Here is an 18,901-nt window from a genome sequence, read left to right as displayed (position 1 = left end):
TCCCCTTTAATTATTTACATGGGTTGTTGTGAAGATTACCTCACTTGCGACATTGCTTTCAATGCGGTTATGCCTCTAAGTCGTGCTTCGACACGTAGGAGATATAGCCGCATCGAGGGCGTTACAGATGCATAGCAATGAGAGGGGAGAGTATTGTCTACGTACCCTCGTAGACCGTAAGCGGAAGCGTTACGACAACGCGGTTGATGTAGTCGTATGTCTTCACGATCGACCGATCCTAGCACCGAAAGTAAGGCACCTCCGCGATCTGCACACGTTCGGCTCGGTGACGTCCCACGAACTCACGATCCAGCAGAGTGTTGAGGGAGAGCTTCGTCAGCACGACGACATGATAACGGTGATGATGAAGCTACCGATGCAGGGCCTCACCTAAGCACCGCAACAATATGACCGAGGTGGATTATGATGGAGGGGGGCACCACACACGACTAAGAGATCAATGATCAACTTGTGTGTTTATGGGGTGCCCCCTGGCCACGTATATAAAGGATGGAGGGAGGAGGAGGCCGGCCCTCATAGGCCGCGCCCAAAGTGTGGAGTCCTAGTAGGATTCCACCTCCTACATGGAATAGGAAAAAGGGAAGGGAGAAGGAGAAGGAGAAGGAAGGAAGCGGGCGCCCCCTTTCCCTAGTCCAATTCGGACCAGTCCATGGGGAAGGGGCGCGGCCACCCTTGAGGCCTTTCTTTCCTTTCCCGTATGGCCCATTAAGGCCCAATACGAATTCTCGTAACTCTCCGGTACTCTGAAAAATACCCGAATCACTCGGAACCTTTCTGATGTCCGAATATATCCTTCCAATATATCGATCTTTACGTCTCGACCATTTCGAGACTCCTCGTCATGTCCCCGATCTCACCCGGGACTTCGAACAAACTTTGGTCATCAAATCACATAACTCATAATACAAATCGTCACAGAATGTTAAGCGTGCGGACCCTACGGGTTCGAGAACTATGTAGACATGACCGAGACACATCTGCGGTTAATAACCAATAGCGGAACCTGGATGCTCATATTGGCTCCTACATATTCTAAGAAGATCTTTATCGGTCAAATCGCATAACAACATACGTTGTTCCCTTTGTCATCGGTATGTTACTTGCCCGAGATTTGATCGTCGGTATCTCAATACCTAGTTCAATCTCGTTACCGGCAAGTCTCTTTACTCGTTCCATAATACATCATCCTGCAACTAACTCATTAGTCACATTGCTTGCAAGGCTTATATTGATGTGCATTACCGAGAGGGCCTAGAGATACCTCTCCGATACTCGGAGTGACAAATCCTAATCTCGATCTACGCCAAATCAACAAACACCATCGGAGACACATGTAGAGCACCTTTATAATCACTCAGTTACATTGTGACGTTTGGTAGCACACAAAGTGTTCCTCCGGTATTCGGGGGTTGCATGATCTCATAGTCATAGGAACATGTATAAGTTATGGAGAAAGCAATAGAAACAAACTAAACGATCATCGTGCTAAGCTAACGGATGGGTCAAGTCAATCACATCATTGATTCAACGAGCTAGTCAAGTAGAGGCATACTAGTGACATTCTGTTTGTCTATGTATTCACACATGTACTAAGTTTCCGGTTAATACAATTCTAGCATGAATAATAAACATTTATCATGATATAAGGAAATATAAATAACACTTTATTATTGCCTCTAGGGCATATTTCCTTCAGACCTACCCAGCCAACATGGGGTGGTGCACCTGTGCTTAGGTCGCCAACAAAATTTGACACAAGAAATCAAACAAAATCATCCATGCCCAAATAAGGGAGGTGGAAAACAAAAGGTGACTTATTGGGTTGACATCGAGTGCTAGAGTCACCCATGGTTAAGTGGTCGAGAAGTCGCGACGTTCATTGGGATCGTCATAGCCATCGATGCAACCTCTAGTTCCTTTACGCACGGCCTATAAAAATTAGGAGGAGTGGCGATGCAGTCTCCGGTGCAAGGGACTCATCTAAGGGCTTCCTTATTGATGGAGATGGAGCGGCGGCGTGGCCTTGGTCGACACATGATGAAAACACGACGGATGATTGTGTTTGATACTGAGCGCCGGGGCTAAATAGTTGTGGTGCTACTCGACACACTACTAGATGGAGTAGTGGTGCCGGTGCGAAGGGGAGAGGCATGAGAGGATGCAATGTGGGAGATGCGAGAGTGGTATGGGACATTAGGTTCTTGGTGTGTGGCGGGCTTCCTTTTCTATCTTGTTTCACATAAAGTTTGGCTTTTTACGTTTTGTTTGCAAGAAACCCACGATAGAGGTTAGATCAATAGTGAATAAAGGCACGTGAATGATCGAACAATAGGAGCTACTGGCCACGAGCGGTAGGTCCAGGATGGCGAGTTCCTCACTAACTCTAAACTATGTTACTACCGAGATGTTGCATTTAGATATAGTATAAAAACAAAAATAAGATCATACGCGATTGTTGATGAAAACACGAGTACAATCTCCTCCTAATGAATTGAGACTTGAAATTATCAAGCGGCAAAACTATTTCCTTGATGCGAGCATCGATCATCATTAAAGCAACACACAATAAATCTGAATGCCCATTTGGTTCCAATAATTTATGCGTCAAAATCTACGAGTTAGTTTATCAAGAGAAAATAACCAATATTTTTATAGTCTCATATATCTTGTTCATAAACATGGAGTGAAATCAATACCTTCCATCCTAATTATTTTGACCCATCCTAAGTTAAGCAAGGCACGCAACGACTTTCCTGGGCTCAAGGTTTCCTGCGTGTTGTCTCCCTCGTAGGCTAGGGGCAGGAGTCACCTGCTTCTAGATATGCTTTTGAGGTAGAGAACACGAGAAAGATAGAAAAAGAGATATGTGGAGCCGGCACGCACACATCTATACACATGTGGGGCCATGCAAGCGAAAACACCGTCACTGACCGGTAGCGAGGGACAACGACAACAAAGCACGCCGGATCTCTCAGAGCAACACGTCTCTACGCGCATAGCAAGTAATGAACATATGTCTTGATTGAGTTATTCTACAGGTCAGGCCACGATGATGGTGGATGGCGACATCAAAACACGTACTGCAGCCCTCACAACGGCCCATTTCTAGCAAACATATCAGGCGAACAAACGTCTCGATTGAGTTGTTTTGGATCTATCTAGAAAAGAAAGGAGCCTAACATTTTTGGTTCCTCGTAAATCTTGGTCATAACTCATAAACATGGAAAGCCCTAAAAAAAAACTCGTAAACATGGAATGGAGTTAAGTCCCTCCATCCCATTCATTTCATTATAGGGAAGAAATGAACACTTTCCATATGCCAATAGCCCGCCAACGCCAGCGGCAACCAACGGTAACATCGGCCGCGCGCGCTTCCGGCGGCACAGCGCACTGCTATAACCACTCGTCTCTTCCTCCCCCGGCCGCGACTCCACCCCACCCCACCCCACCCCCACCTACCCCCCTCCCCCCCTCTTCAACGGCTACCAGAAAAACGCCGGAAAAGAAAAGAAAAAGAAAGAGAAAGCGGGGGAGGAGAGGAGACGACAAGCCCGAGGCAGGCGCCAGCCAGCGACCGAACCCTAGCTGCCAGCCAGGATGGGCAAGCTCCTCTGCGACTCCTCCTCCGGCGGCGGCGCCGTCGCCGTCGCGGAGGCGCTCCCGCCCTCCCCCGCCCCGGCCTCGCCGCCGCAGCTCCTCGCCTGGGCCGCCCCCGAACCCCCCGCCGGCTGGTCCGCCGTCTGGGCGCTCGACGACCAGCAGCGCCGCCGCCTGCTCCGGATCTGGGAGCGCGGCGTCGCCTGGAAGCCGCCCCGCCAGGGGGGCGACGGCCCGGATGCCCCCGCCCCCGCCCCCGCCCCCGCCGTCGTCTTCCGCCTCGACCACGGCGGGGAGGTCGAGTCCGACGGCAACTGCCTCTTCACCGCCGCGCGCAGGGCCGCCGCCGCCAAGGCCGAGGCGCGCGAGCTCCGGCACCGCGCCGTGCGCCGCTTCGCCGACGTCTACGCCGCGGCCGAGGCCTCCGACAGGGCCGCGGTCGACGCCGCCGTGCGCCACCTCTACGCGCCGGATCTCAAGGCCGGCTGGGGCGTCCACGTCGTGCAGGAGGTCAAGCTGCTCGCGCCCAAGGCCGACCGCGACGCCCTCGACGCCGCCATCCAGGAGCTCGTCGGCATCGGCATCCAAAGGTACCGTGGCCGCCCCGCCAATCCCGGATCTAGTCTTCCTGCCCGCGCTCGAATCTATTGCTACCACGCGTGTCTGGATCTAAAGACACCGTCTTTCCTTGGAATCACGCGGAATTCGTCTTCCCGTCTTGCGTTGATCCGATCCCCTTCTCTGTCGAATGAAACAAGTCTAGTCTTTTGTGCTATCTGTTTATATTTAGACCTTGCGTTTCTTGATTCTTTCTTATGTTAATTCGCGCAAGAACACCAATCGATGCAATTTCAATGCGTCATGAAGCTGCAAGAATCGCCTCACATGGTGTGTTTGTATTCTAGTACCCCGCATATAAATTGGTCAACGAAGGAATCATGGTTTTACTGTTGCCACCCTGGCATGGGCTGTAGTGGCAAAGTATGGACCTTCCAAGTAGATGATTGATATCCAGCCTGTTAATTATGCTGTAGTACATTATTTGGTACTACTACCATTTATGCTTCTTGCCTGGCACTGGTACAACTGTAGTGCATCTCAATTAGAATATCGAGTTGATTTGTTTGGTACCATTATGCTTCTTGCATGTTAATTATATGTGCTTATCTTCTTCATTGCCTTGCAGGGAACTGGCAGCTGAGACTATCTACAAGGAGAGATGTATCGCTGTAGACGATGGAGATAGTTGGGCCAAGTACATGTCCATTTCTGGCTCTGCGGAGGATGAACATGACATAATCACCCTGCAGTACACAGAGGAGGGCTTACTGACCATCGATGAGAACCGGGATGGGCGTGCGGCTGCGTTTGGTGATGATATTGCCATCGAGTGCCTCGCCACCGAGTTCAAGAGAGAAGTTTTCGTGGTAATTATGTGATTTCTGTCCATAGAACTTGCCACTGTTTAATGCAGCATTTTATTTGGTGATCTGATTGGATCTTTTATTTGTGCGGCATTGACAGGTGCAAGCACATGGCACTGATGCAATGGTTGATGAGGATAACTGCGTGTTCTTCCTCCCACACCTCCCTAGAGGAGAAATCTGCGATGTGCCCATCTTTCTATTCATGAAGGGAACAGGTGCGTTGTAGATTGGCAGTCTTGTTGTGCTTTCTTCTGCAAGTCATTATATGTCGGAACATGTTAGCCTTAGCTAAAGAATGTCTATCTCTTCAGTTTTGTTTCTCGTTTCCCTGTCTAAGTAGAAACCCAAATATTTGCCTGCAGCATGGTGTGGTGCTGGTGCGGACCATTACGAGCCATTGATCGCCACCGTCCTCCAGCATGTTACTCCAGACAAGGCAGCTGTTGTACTTTGAGGAAGGGGTTGTTGTTGTAGTCTTTAGTCGGCGATGCAGTCGAGCCAATTTTGTCACCGGAGCTAGAGTGCCGAATTGTGGAGCAACATCTATGCCCAAGAGGAGAGAGGATAGATGATCTGTCTAACTGTGCATTTGCAGGGTCTTGCCTGCTCCTGAAGCTGTGTACCCTTTTTGTATGGTGTTTTTTGTTGTTGTATGTTCGTGGTATGGTAGGTTCTGACTGCTGCTAGAGATTGAGCGAGTGATAGAAACACCGATTCTAGCTTCTTGTTGTTGTGCGCCATTGTTGGCCGGCATTCTCCATTTGATTCTTTTTGTGAGGGATTCACCATTTGGCGGTTGCTTGCTCGTAGGAGCGGGCATCTGCTCGGACAGTCCGAATGGAACCGATTCATTGGATTTTTTTGGTGTTGGGGTGAGGTATCTCTTCTAGCCAGCTTTCCCATGTAGCCCCCTGTTCTTGTACTAGATTTGTTCACAAACATGTGCACAACTGGTACTTGTAATAATGGATGATGCCAATAAGATTGTGAACCTTCATTCATCAAGAGTGTGGCTGAATTTGCAGTCTGCTTCATCATCAAGCTGTGTTGTGGATTTGTTCTCCTGTTTTGATGGATCGAAACTTGGGTACCATTCTTGATTGATGCTTTTGCTGTTGTTGTGTGCCATTCAATTACATCTGGCACAAAAAAGTGTTTTGGAAATGCATTTGCGCCTGCACAATCCAGGAGGGATTGTTAAAGGTTGTGAACTTTTTTGTGTTTTCATTTCACATGGCGGTATATTGCAACCACAAGAGCATATCCCTGCTACCAGTTTGCACGTTGTAGAGTTTGACCATCATTTTTATAGCAGTGTCACTATTCGTGCTTTCCCTCTTTTTATTTAAGAAAAAGCCACCGTGACCTGCTAGCTTTATACTAGTATTAAGTTAAGCAATCATCCACAATCAATGATAAAATATAATCAAGACAAAGTAGGTGAACTATCTCTACGTCCCAAAATAAGTGTCTCAACCTTAGTATAACTTTGTAGAGCTACAAAAGGCAAGGAAACGGGGTGGTTGATTCGAGTAGGAATGATCGGAAACCTCATGTGGAATTGCAGGACTGAGAATCACCCGGTAGCCAAGATCAGCGATGAGATCGTTCCTGGCAGTACTAAATTGGTCACAAATGTGCGCACTGGAACTAATAAAACTACGAGGTTGTATTACTGAATCTGCAGGGTCTTACTTGCTTCAAGTTGTGCTATGTATAATTTTTGGCTGTTCCGAGAGATATTTGGCTATTCCAGATTTTGCAGTTTTTACTGTTGTTGTGTTGTATTGTTGGCCTGGATTCAACTAAACCTTGTTGGCAACGAAGAAGGAAGCAGACCATAGATTCTTGATCACTGCATCATGATTTTGGACGATGAAGAGTACTAGGTTGGCAGCTAAAGACACAGTTCATGGACTCTTGATCCCTACACATTGATTACTAGATTTGTCCAACAAACAAACAATGGTGATGATGCCTGATGCCGTCTGTTTCATAGTATGTTTTACATGGCCTTGATGAATTTTCGGTGCAATTATGTGCTTAGATACATTTGGTGGTAATCCTTGTTATGCTCTCGACTACGCAACACGTGGTTGCAGTCTCCGCATATGACATTGGCATGCAACTTGTTCAGTTTGGTGCAAACCACACACCTAATATTTTGATGCGGAGCATCTTTTATTGGACCGAAAGAACGGACAAATCCATATTTGCTTGTTTTTATTGAAGTATCACCAGATATTCTGGCTTGGAATTAAAAGCAGATGAATCTCCAAAAAGACGACATGATAGATAATTATGGTCTCGCGTTCCATGTGTTATGGCCCTTGGAATTACTTCATCACAAACATGTGCACGACTAGTACTTGAACAATGGAGGGTGATAATAAAATTAGGAATCTTCATCATTAGGAGTGACTTCAATTGGTGGAGATGCATGCGTCGTCCTTGAGTTTCACCAAGTTTTCAAGAACAACTAACTTTATAAATTTTAATGTAACAGCAACATATATTGCAAAAACAAAATAATAACATATTCCGTTATCAGTTTGCACGTCTTGGACTTGACTATTTAGCAAATCATGACTCCCACTACGTTCCTTGGTGAGAATGGTCCTTGGCACACCAAACAAAGGGATTAATAATATCCTCATAAGAAAAAGAACAATTACATCCACAAATTGATCATTCGCTTCATCGAAGAATAACACATTGTTTGCACATTCGTCCGTGGCATGGGGTCTTTCTTGCAAGGAGTGAATCCAATCAATGAGATTGATAAGATCCTTCAAGCGAGTAATTCATCAGGATTAGAAACTTTTGAGAAGGAACCAAATGGGATGCACACCCTTGAACGTCTTGCTTGACAAATTGATCATGTGTTTCATCGACAAGCAGTAGACACTCTTCTGAAGTCTATATTCGGGGTTTTCTATAACAACTTTTCAAAAGTGCATGCTCATTTTTTGAAAAACTTTCACATTTCAGTAGTGTTTTGCAATATATCAAGATATAAAGGCCGAAAGCGATGATGTTTTGATGGCTGAAGCCAAAACAGTAAATGCACAAACAATTGGATTTACATAGAATGCTTAGCAATGTGTTCTCAAGGGATATTGGAGCCAAAAGAAGAGGGGGCCTATGTCCCCCTCCCCTCGATTTACATTAGTTTGACTCACTTGCAAGGCTCTGGAATTGTCATTTGTCAGTTTAAAGCCATGGTCAATACAATGTCAAATTTCTCTCATTTCAATGTGCTTGGAAGAGGAGGTTTTGACAAAGTCTACAAGGGTATGATAAAATTGTTGTGAAGTGGCTAACTATCGAGTAGTTTATAGAAATGAGCTAAATTATACTTATTGACTTTTGCAAATGCTACAAGAAAATCATTGCTTGACTGACTGACTAGATTCAGTATAATGAAGAGGGTCACGAGAAGGACATATCTGTCTCCAACAAGAGTAAGCGTAAAGATCGTTCATAGAGATCTCAAAGCGTGAACATAAATCGTTTTGTGAGCGGTGCTACCAGATTTCGGCATGGCAATAATCTTTGCTAGAAATCAGCAATAAGCAAACACAAACCATATTGTTGGGACATACAACCCTGACATTATGGTTTCCATGGTATAGTTAATTCATACATATGATGCTAAAGTAGAAAGTTGATGTATTGATGCTCCCAAGTCCTAACCGAATTTACATATAATTGGACTTTGATTGATATGCTTACCCATATGTCCTCAAGGATATTTGGAGCTGACAAGAGGGGGGGGATGTCCCCCTCCCTCGAGTTAAGGCCCCGCTTGGTTCGTCGGTTTCAGGCACCAAAGCGTGTAAAATATACCGGTGTGAAAAATACGGATGGGCCTCGCGTAAATACCGGTGTGAAAAGATTCCTTACAACACATCCATTCTTACGAAGCTAAGTATGTCCACAAAATATTGGTTGGCCACCCTCAACGATGCAAATGATCTCATACCGGTGTCAAAAAAATGGTCCATAGACATATTAATGGATGCTTCAACGCTATGAGATCATTGGCATTTGAATTTATCAAGTATAGTTCGCTAGATACTCATTCAAAAATATCAACAAATCCCCAGTTTTGGCCTTTCTTTGAGGTACACTCCATGTACTTTAATGCAGAACTGACTAGGGCCAATTGATGGCACTCAGGGGATATAGTTACTTTAAACTTGTGTGACATGCTATGGCTACCTTGTACCATCTGGATTCTGTGCTAATCTTTTGACATACATGTTTTTTTTTAAATTCAACCTGTTCTTTATTTATTCAAACCCGACAGAAATATCTGCCGCTATAACCTGCAGAATACAGTCAGGAGGTTCATTCAACCAAATCTTACAAGAATTATTCAAAACACTCTCCTTGCTTAACAAATGTGCTGCACTATTTGCAGTCCTCCTAACCCAAGAAATTTTCCATCTTTCCCTGCTACCCAGCATTTGCTTGACTTCCTCTATGATTGGTCCCAGCGTAGAGAGGTCCCTCTCCTTGCTCTGTAACTTCTTAACTATCTCCTTGCAGTCCATCTCAATGTGCAGACTATTGGTGTTAAACTCATGTGCTAACTGAACCGCATGCTTACAAGCTTGAAGTTTGGCTATTGTCGGGTCCTTGCACATTGGGAGGAAATGGCATGCACTACCCATAAGTGCCCCTTCATGATTTCTGAAGACCACTCCTGCGCCTCCATACTCACCTGTTTTTGATATAGCTCCATCCACATTGACTTTAACCCATCCTTCCTCTGGCGATTTCCACTTTTCAACAGGCACGGGCTTCTGCATTTTGCTTTTGCGTCCTGCCACTCCTCCATCAACTTAACTACAGTCCTTGTAATCACCTCTGCATCTTCAATTCTCTTTCCATCACGGGCATTAGTGCGAGCTAACCACAGTCCATACAGCACCTGAACCATGATTGCACGCTCATCATTAGATGCATCGGCGACCCATGAGAGCAACCAACTTGAGAGTGCACCCTAGGGACGAACTGAATCCGGTGGGATCGCCACCGGCACCCCCAACTCTGAGTGATAGCATCCCCAAAAATTGTGATAATTTGTTTCTTCCCACCCACATACCACACAGAATACTCCCGCTTTGACCTTCCTCCTCAAGAGCTCCGACCCTACAGCTAGGCCATTCCGGACGAGTCTCCAAGTGTGAGTTATCGCTTTGCCTGCGCCACTATGTCCCAAAGGTTCAACCACGCCTTGTGGTTTACCACCGACGAAGAGGTTTCAGGTCTGCCTACCTTGAGATGTTTTTGTGACATACGCAAATGATATGCTGACCTGATTGTGAAACCCCCATTCTTCGTGTAATTCGACGCCAAAAATTCTTCCGTCGCTGGTCCTCCAATAGGAATCTGGTTAATCTCCTTTACCTCGTCTGGCCCAAACATGGCCTGTAGCTTTAGCATATCCGAGGTTATGCCATTTGCACTCATCAGATCACTAACCCGGTTGATTCATGTATGTAGACTTGGCCCAAGGGCTTTAGACTACCTTTCCTCGGAATCCAATGATCATGATGTATTCTGACTTGTGATCCGTTTCCAATCCTCCATATGAGATCTTCCAGCAAAAGATCACGGCCGTGTAATATAGTTCTATAGGCCTCCTTTGGTTCATAGGGTAAAGAATATCATAGGAATAGGAAAATCATAGGAAGTGAGGTGACATGCATCTCACTTCCTATAGGGAAAGAGATGTCACTTGATTCATAGGATAGGATTTTTTCCATTGAGTCTAGGCTAATATTTTTTTCCCTTTAAAATGTGAAGGATTGATTCCTATCCTATATAGGAATAGGAATCCATTACTACATACCAAAGGGCTCCATAGGAATTTTTCCTACAAAAATCCTATCCTCTAAAAATCCTACAAGATTCCTCCAAACCAAAGGAGGCTTATGCCTCTTTTGGTTCATAGGATAGGATTATCATAGGAATAGGAATCTTGTAGGAAATGAGATGACATGTATCTCAAATCCTATGAGTAGGAATAGGAAACAAGATGTCATTTGGTTGACACCAAAGGAATTTTTCCATTGAGTCTAGGCTATTTTTTTTTCCTATGAAATGTGGAGGATAGGAACCAATCCTATGTAGGAATAGGAATCCATTCCTATGAACCAAAGGGCTTTAAAGGAAAAAATCCTATAAGAATCCTATCCTCTAGAATTCCTATAAAATTTCTCTAAACCAAAGGAGGCCTTAAAGGTGAAAGAGCCGCCGCCAAGCATGTAGCATTCAGGATTGACCCGTCCATAAAATAGCTAGCCTTCAGAACTCTCGCAAACAGCGATGTTGGGTTCTGCAACATACGCCAAGCTTGCTTAGCAAGCATAGCTTAATTGAAAGCTTCTGGGTCATGAAACCCCAGCCCTCCTTCATGTTTCCTAGTACACATATTGTCCCAAGCGATCCAATGCACTTTCTTTTGACCATTAACTACGCCCCACCAGAAGTTCGAAGAGCACAAAGTGTTGTTGTTGACATGCATGGTTGGTATCCTTCATAGAGCACAAAGTGTTCATTTCATAGCTAATGTTTTTTCTTTTTTCTTTTCAGGTTGTACTTTCACATGATTCTATGATTACCTGAGTCCATGAAGTAATCAATAATCTTCCTGAAGTATTTTACATCTAAACGAACAACTATTGAACAATTGTCGATTCCTAACTTATAAATTTGCAATTAAAATTGAGTACTACTATGAGTTATCAAAACTATGCTCAAATGGATGATTGCAAAAAAAAAATATTTTTTACTGAAGTTATATAAATTTTAGCTCATTTTATACTTGTGCAATTTGTGTGCAAGTGCAGTCTGTGCGTGTGTATTGGAACATCCGGAAAGAAAACCCTGTGACATGTATTTGGTTGGATGCTGGCATTCCAACCGAGGCCTAAATTGTCGTGTCAAAAATCTCGTGTGGCATTGAGCTGTGGTGCACATGATTTGCTTCTGCAACTGATATCACACATTTCCAATCAAATTCACAAGATGAGCAATCAGAGAAGCCCAGCAAATCAAAGCAAATTACATTAGAGACTTGTTACTGTTACTACACTGGGGTTAAATTGAACGATATTTGGCCATTCTGAATTTTGCTATTGTTACTGTCGTTTGTGTTCCATGTTGGAATGCGTCATGATAAATACTCCATTCACAAATATAAGATGTTTTAGATATTTCAATGTGGACTTGAACAAACACACAATACACATTTTATATTTGTGAACTCAGGGAGTAGTAGTTAATCCCTGAGATTAACAGAGCTTGCTCATTGATAAAGACATCTGTTGGAACAGAAAATGGTGATATGATGCCAACTGATCATATGTTTTCTCAATGGTAGTTGATGAATGTTCCAGTACCGTTCTTGTAGGCAGCTATATTTGGTGGTTATCCTTGGTTCAACTTTCGACCATGAAACACATGCTTGTAGCCTCTGCGTATGAGGCTGAGATGCAACTCGATCAGCTTGGTGGAAACCGCAGACCCAATATTTCAACATGCAGCATCTGTGTTGGGACTGAAAGACCAGAACAAATCCGAATTATTTGTTCTTGAAGAATTATGGCCAGATATTGTGGCTTGGAGTTAAAAGAATTATGGCCAGATATTGTGTTAGATCTCCAAACAATCTTCTCCTGGCTTGTTAATCTAGGCTCCATGCGGCAGACAGGGCGCCATTGAACGGCGCTTGCTGTTGACTCATAATAGAGGTAATAGCATACCAGGTACCCTAACTTGCATCGAATGTGATGATTCAGTCCCAAACTTGCAAAACTTGACTTCACCATACCTCAACTAGCACCTCATGTGTGATCCACAGAAAGAAAAAAGAGTTGTTTTGGTGAACATCAAAGAAAAAACTTGCTCTTCTTCCATAAAAAATTCTTCTAAAAATGCCGAACCCAATCGTTGCATAAAAGTTCGTACCGTGCTTTTATGTTTACGAGCTAAAGTTCTAGCACATGAAAGTCGAAGTATATACTTTAGTTAGTTTCCGTCTGGGTATGCGTCTTTGGATTGCTGTTGCATATTCAGCTCCTGTTGCAGCTGCTACTGCTGTTTTCTTGATTTACCCTATTGGTCAAGGAAGCTTTTCTGATGGTATGCCTTTAGGAATCTCTGGTACTTTCAACTTTATGATTGTATTCCAGGCAGAGCACAACATCCCCTCGAACAAATCGAAATGATTGAAGTTTTTCTATTTGGAATCGTCTTAGGCCTAATTCCTATTACTTTAGCGGGATTATTCGTGACTGCGTATTTGCAATACAGGCGTGGGGATCAGTCGGCGGATTGCTAATCCGTTGTACAATTTTTTTGTACCGAGGGTTCGAATCCCTCTCTTTCCGCTCCCTTGGATCATTTGGGACTTTCGAATTGGAAAGAATTCTGACCCCCGGATTTTCTCATAGATAAATGTACGAAACAAATCCAATAAGAAAAAAAAAACTGAATTTTTACTCCTCGCGTCCAGGATTCCGTCCTGGGTCATTAGATAAGAATCCAAAGATAAAGAGTGAAACAAAGAATATCACTACTGTATAAACAAAAAGTTTGAGAGTAAGCATTACATAATCTCCAAGATTTTTTTTAAGGAATAGATTACCAGTTTTTCCTTACCTACCTCGACTTTTTCAGAACAGGTCCGAGTCAAATAGCAATGATTCGAAGCACTTCTTTTTCCATTACACTATTTCGGAAACCTAAGGACTCGGATATGGAAAATACAGGATTTCCGATCCTAGCGGGAAAAGGAGGGAAACGGATACTCAATTTAAAGTGAGTAAACAGAATTCCATACTCGATCTCATAGATCCCTATAGAATTCTGTGGAAAGCCGTATTCGATGAAAGTCGTATGTACGGCTTGGAGGGAGATCTTTCCTATCTTTCGAGATCCACCCTACAATATGGTGGATACAAGCTATTTAATGTTCCAAACGCAAATTTTGTGGATTCTGGACCACGAGAACTCTTTATTTTAATCTGTATCTTTTTACCAGTAATAGGAATTGGTATTTATCCAGATTTTGTTCTCTCCCTATCCGTTGACAGGGTAGAGGCTCTCTTATCCAATTATTATCCTAAATAGGTTTGCTTTTTTTTACTCGTCTGCTCTATTAATGCAGAAATAAGTAAAAAAGTATATAATGCAGAAATAAGTAAAAAAGTATAATTAGATCTATCTCGAATTTTTGAATAATAAAAAGAACATTTCAGAATGAAAAATAGAAAAGTTTTTTCTTGATCATTTATCAACCCTTTCCTGTTTCTTAATTTTGTCTAATGATTAATTAAGAGGGTTGACCAGGTCATTGATACGTATAATATCCAAATACCAAATACGCTTAGTGTGTGATCCACAGAAAGAAAAAAGAGTTGTTTTGGTGAACATCAAAGAAAAAACTTGCTCTTCTTCCATAAAAAATTCTTCTAAAAATGCCGAACCCAATCGTTGCATAAAAGTTCGTACCGTGCTTTTATGTTTACGAGCTAAAGTTCTAGCACATGAAAGTCGAAGTATATACTTTAGTCGATACAAAGTCTGTTTTTTCTTTTCAACATAAATTTTTTCGATCTGGTAAAAATGAAATTAGTACTATAATGAGTCATATGTATTGTAGACACCAGACGAAGCAATGGTTTATCCAAACTTCAAAAAAAAATCTATTTTTTAATCTGTTTGTGAGAAAGCGTGAAAAGAGCCAAGAGACTTTAATTTTGGATTTCAACAATAAATAAGAAATAAGAAAGAATTTTACGAATTATACAGACGAATTCGAATTAGCCAATAAATTGGCTATCGTCTTTTCAATATAAATTATTGCAATATTCAAATTGCAATATCAATGAATTACAAATACAAAAATTCATTTAAGTGAAAGTGGATGATTTAGTCCTAAGCCAATCATAGCTTTACAATTGGCAGCTAGGTGGCTGGACCGGTCAGCGCACGCACTTTTGCAGAAATCCCCCTGATGTTTTCTTTAATCAACCCGCACTCAGCGTCCGAACCAACCGACCAGGATCGGCACGAGCGGCGGCCCGTGCGCGCGACGCAAAGAATGAAGCGGCAGCGCTGGTCGTGCGACGTGCGCGGGCGCAGCACGCTCTGGGCGCTCTTCCACTAGGACGACCGCGAGCGCGTCCGCGACGGCACGGCCTTCGACGCGTTCCTCGTCTCGTCCTCCGCCGCGGCCGCGGCGCTCCCCACCGAATTCCACCAGCTGTCGCCGGCTCGACCATGCGTCCCAGAGATCTTCTTGGAGGACGTGATCGTTGTGGCCGAGAGCTCTGACGAGATAACTCCAGTGGTGGAGCGCGTCTTGGTTGTCGACACCTCGGATGAGGCAGGCCCGGCTCCGGTCGTCCGCCGACGACATCACGTCGTAGCTGCAGCCCAGGCAGGTGCAGCAGATGCCGAGCTGCACGTCCGTCACCGACCACCTGCTGCCCACCTCCAAATAGAGCACGCGGTCGAAGAGGGCGTGGTACGGGCTGGGCTGCCGGAGCGGCCTAAGGAGCGACGTCTTGCCGGCGCCCCGCCGGCTCCAGACCCCCAGCCGGTCGTCGCCGGGGAGGTCGCTCTCGAGGAAGTCGTGCATTCTGGTGAGGTGGCTGTCCACGCCTCGCAGGTGGCGGCAGGCCGAGCGCAGCCAGTCCAGCCTCGCCGGACGGCCGTGGGCGCGCGCCGCCGCCTCCTCGAGCTTCGCGATGGCCCCTTTGAACGTGATCATGTGGTAGATGATCTTGATTAGGAGCCACATGGTGATACGTACGTACGGGGTTCGACGATCACGCACGAGAGAACCTCACGCCGCGAGAATCGACTCGACTAGCTATAGCGTACTATAATATCAGAATATGCAGAATTCGTATCAGGAGGGGATCGTATCCAACGCGGACATGGCTTCAACTTCAACTTGTATCACACATGACATATAGAATTGCTCCTGAAGCCCTCGTGAGACGAACGCGCGGACGATCTGCCATATTAGGCGCTACTAGCCTGAAGAACTAAAGATGGAAGAAATTCAGTCAAAATCACTCAAAGTAGCACTTTGTGGGACGATTGCGAGGAATTTAGGGCGAATTAGGATACACACTTAGGCCAAGCAGAACATGGGGGCTAGGGTTTATACCCGGTGCAAGATGGATGTCTCTTCCCCATCGGGATCCTGGGCTTTTTATAGCCTTACATTTTGTAGAAAGTAAGAGAAACAGAGACTGAAAATTAAAAAGTGGTTTCTTCAGCTAAGCAGAACGTAGTGTCGATTTCTTCAAAGATCGAAGGGGATGGGGCCTGACATGTGCTATACTTCAGATTCAGAGGGTTACAGGCTCGTCGCATACAGGTAGAATCGCATTTCCTTTTTAATTTTGACATCAGAACATGGCATCACAACTTCATTCGGGTCAACATGACTGAATACATACTGCAAGCCCACAGTACAACAGAGCTTAAGATGACACGATAGGGGCATTCGACCGTCGTCGGATTATGCCTACCAGTCAAACAATGTAACTGAAACAGCGGCAGCTAGCAGCTAGATTATTCAGGTGGATAGAGCTCGAACAGACGTGGACTCGGGTGGAGGTGAGTGCGGGTTGATTAAAGGAAACAGCAGGGGTTTTTGTGCAAAAGTGCGTGCACTGACCGGTCCAGCCACCTGGCTGCCAATTGTCGAGCTGTGATTGGTCTGAGACTAAATCATCACATGAGGTGCAAGTTGGGTATGGTGGAGTCAAGTTTTGTAAGTTGGCGAAGTATCAAATGAAAACCCCTATTCAGTAAAAACTGAAAACTATTGTCATACGCCATCTGATCAAAGATGTACGGTGCACAACAAATGTGGGAATCTAACTAGCCACTTAGTCACAGCTTTACAGCTAACCCCCTGCACTTACGTCCTAGCCTGGTAACGATTCAAAAAAAAACACAAATCAATCCGTGCGAGAGAGACATGGAGGCGGCGATCAGAGCCTGGTAACGGTGACAGACTGCAGCGCCGCTCCTCTGTCGACGGCGACTCGGAGCCCGCGGCCCCGGCGCGACCGCTAATCAGCAGTGCCTACACACGCTGGTGGCGGCGGCGGTAGCCCCACGCAACGGCGACCTGACGGCCACCGTGATGGTCCCGTGCCACGGCGATCTCGGCGGCCCAACCTTCCTGGCGCTGCCCCTAGGCGAACTGGTACTTGCCCATGCGAGGGGTGAACGGCGACCTCGGCAGCCCAGCCTTCCTCAGCGGCCCAGCCTTCCCGGCGGCTTGCCCTTCAAAGCTGTTGTTTCTGTAACTGAATGATGAATGGTGTTTTGCTGTAACTGAATGAATGGGATGTATAGTACAGAGAAATCCTTATTGTTTTGCTGCATCTGAATGAAAGTAGATGTACAGAAAATATTTGAATGGGTGTGGTTATACAAGAAATCTTTGGTCTTTTGGTATTTCTGTACATACTCAAATTGTAGATTTACTAAATGAATGTGAATTGGTTCTAGAAATGTCTTGTCTGTGTCTATGATGAGCTCAAATTTCTGCGGTATTGTGTGCGACGAATTCAGGATAGAGGGGCCTCTCACTCTCAGATGGGTGCATTTGATTAATTAGATGGTCCATGCCATCAGCAATTGCACTATTGACTGACTGTCTATTCTCCACCTCACAAGACAACATCCCCTGTTCTGTTCAGTGACTTTTCTGTTAGATTTGATTAAATGTTGCTTCCTAGGAGTGACAAACTCATGGTTGTGTTCTTCATGAAAAAATGATACTGAGTATTTGCCATCCTTCATATGCTTCACAGTTATCATGGCCTCACAACCACATCTAGTGATCTTTCTTGCATGTGTTCTTTTCTTCACTCCATTCAAATCCATCTTGGGTTCATCCTCCTTCTTTGTTCGGAATCCTGATTTTGCACAAAGGAAACACCTCCAGACTATCACATTATCTTTCGTCTTGTTCTGTCCAATTCGAACTGAAAACCCAACGTTGTGTGCATAAGCCTTGTAAAACTCCTCGACTGCTTCCATACTACCGAATGTCATTCCTACAGTTGGCTTTAAGTTCTCATCGCATATGGGTGTGCATGATGAAATCTAAACATTACAAAACACATTAATCATACAAGTTACTATTTGTTAGTGGAATTTGAACCAAGTTGTGGTGATAATGTTACTCACACAAACTGGGACGTCCATAGCTCTTTTTTTGGGGTGTACTGAAGCTATCCAAATTGATCGGGGGAGGATGCATTTCCATATCATGGCGGCCACCCTCATTGCAATTATGGGTTTGCAAAACCAAATCACCACCAGGCTAAAAGAAACAACCATGGCATTGGCGTCAACAGTTTGTATCAATGGAGGAAGAAAAATAATCATCAAAAAAAATTATATTGCTTACCTGTGTAGGAGGCAGGTTAACGGCAGGTTATATTGCTTACCTGTGTAGGAGGCAGGTTAACGGCAGGGGGCAGAGGATCGGTGACACCATTGCTTATAACGAGCGGTAGTGATGCGTGCTCTAGAAGGCAAGTCGCAACCGGCATAGAGCAATGGCTCACGGCCATGGCCAGCGGAGGGCGTGGGATCACGGACAAGGCTGGCAGAGGGCTGGGGGTCACGGTGGAGGGCTAGTGTTGTTGGACGGGGCTGTCGTCGGAGAGCTAGGGCACCTGGCGATCAGCAGCGGCGCATGTCTAGACTCCATGGCGGCACAGATAAAGCATGATTCATTTTCCTTTCTTTCCGCTGAATCGTTAAAGTTAGGACGTAAGTGCAGGGGGTTAGCTGCA

The 18,901-nt window shown here is 44.9% G+C and overlaps 2 protein-coding genes across 2 annotated transcripts; one reads left to right on the top strand and one right to left on the bottom strand.

Moving 5' to 3' along the window:
* The first annotated feature begins 3,475 nt into the window (after positions 1-3,475).
* Positions 3,476-6,082, top strand: LOC125542726 (Gap junction beta-4 protein). The gene is made up of 4 exons (XM_048705898.2): positions 3,476-4,208; positions 4,805-5,045; positions 5,143-5,260; positions 5,408-6,082. The coding sequence occupies exons 1-4, from the start codon at positions 3,619-3,621 to the stop codon at positions 5,497-5,499; spliced, it is 1,041 nt and encodes a 346-aa protein (XP_048561855.1). The 5' UTR covers positions 3,476-3,618; the 3' UTR covers positions 5,500-6,082.
* A 9,020-nt stretch (positions 6,083-15,102) lies between these two features.
* LOC125546636 (uncharacterized) lies at positions 15,103-15,914 on the bottom strand. Its single transcript, XM_048710814.2, has one exon. It carries the CDS (start codon positions 15,865-15,867, stop codon positions 15,103-15,105), a length of 765 nt encoding a protein of 254 aa, XP_048566771.1. The 5' UTR covers positions 15,868-15,914.
* Between the last annotated feature and the right edge of the window lie 2,987 nt (positions 15,915-18,901).

This window comes from Triticum urartu, chromosome 3A (genome assembly GCF_056163025.1).
Source record: "Triticum urartu cultivar PI428250 chromosome 3A, HENAU_Tu73, whole genome shotgun sequence".
Taxonomy (NCBI): Eukaryota; Viridiplantae; Streptophyta; class Magnoliopsida; order Poales; family Poaceae; genus Triticum; species Triticum urartu.
The sequence above is the reverse complement of the archived record's forward strand: the minus strand, read 5'-3'. Positions and strand labels throughout refer to the sequence as shown.

What these genes read in the sequence shown, in the direction of transcription:
- LOC125542726 (XM_048705898.2), top strand. Translation starts at nt 3,619, where the DNA reads ATGGGCAAGCTCCTCTGCGACTCCTCCTCCGGCGGCGGCGCCGTCGCC. An exon ending in GTCGGCATCGGCATCCAAAG is followed by an intron (nt 4,209 to 4,804) that starts GTACCGTGGCCG and finishes ATTGCCTTGCAG; the next exon opens with GGAACTGGCAGCTGAGACTA. An exon ending in TCAAGAGAGAAGTTTTCGTG is followed by an intron (nt 5,046 to 5,142) that starts GTAATTATGTGA and finishes CGGCATTGACAG; the next exon opens with GTGCAAGCACATGGCACTGA.
- LOC125546636 (XM_048710814.2), bottom strand. Translation starts at nt 15,867, where the DNA reads ATGTGGCTCCTAATCAAGATCATCTACCACATGATCACGTTCAAAGGG.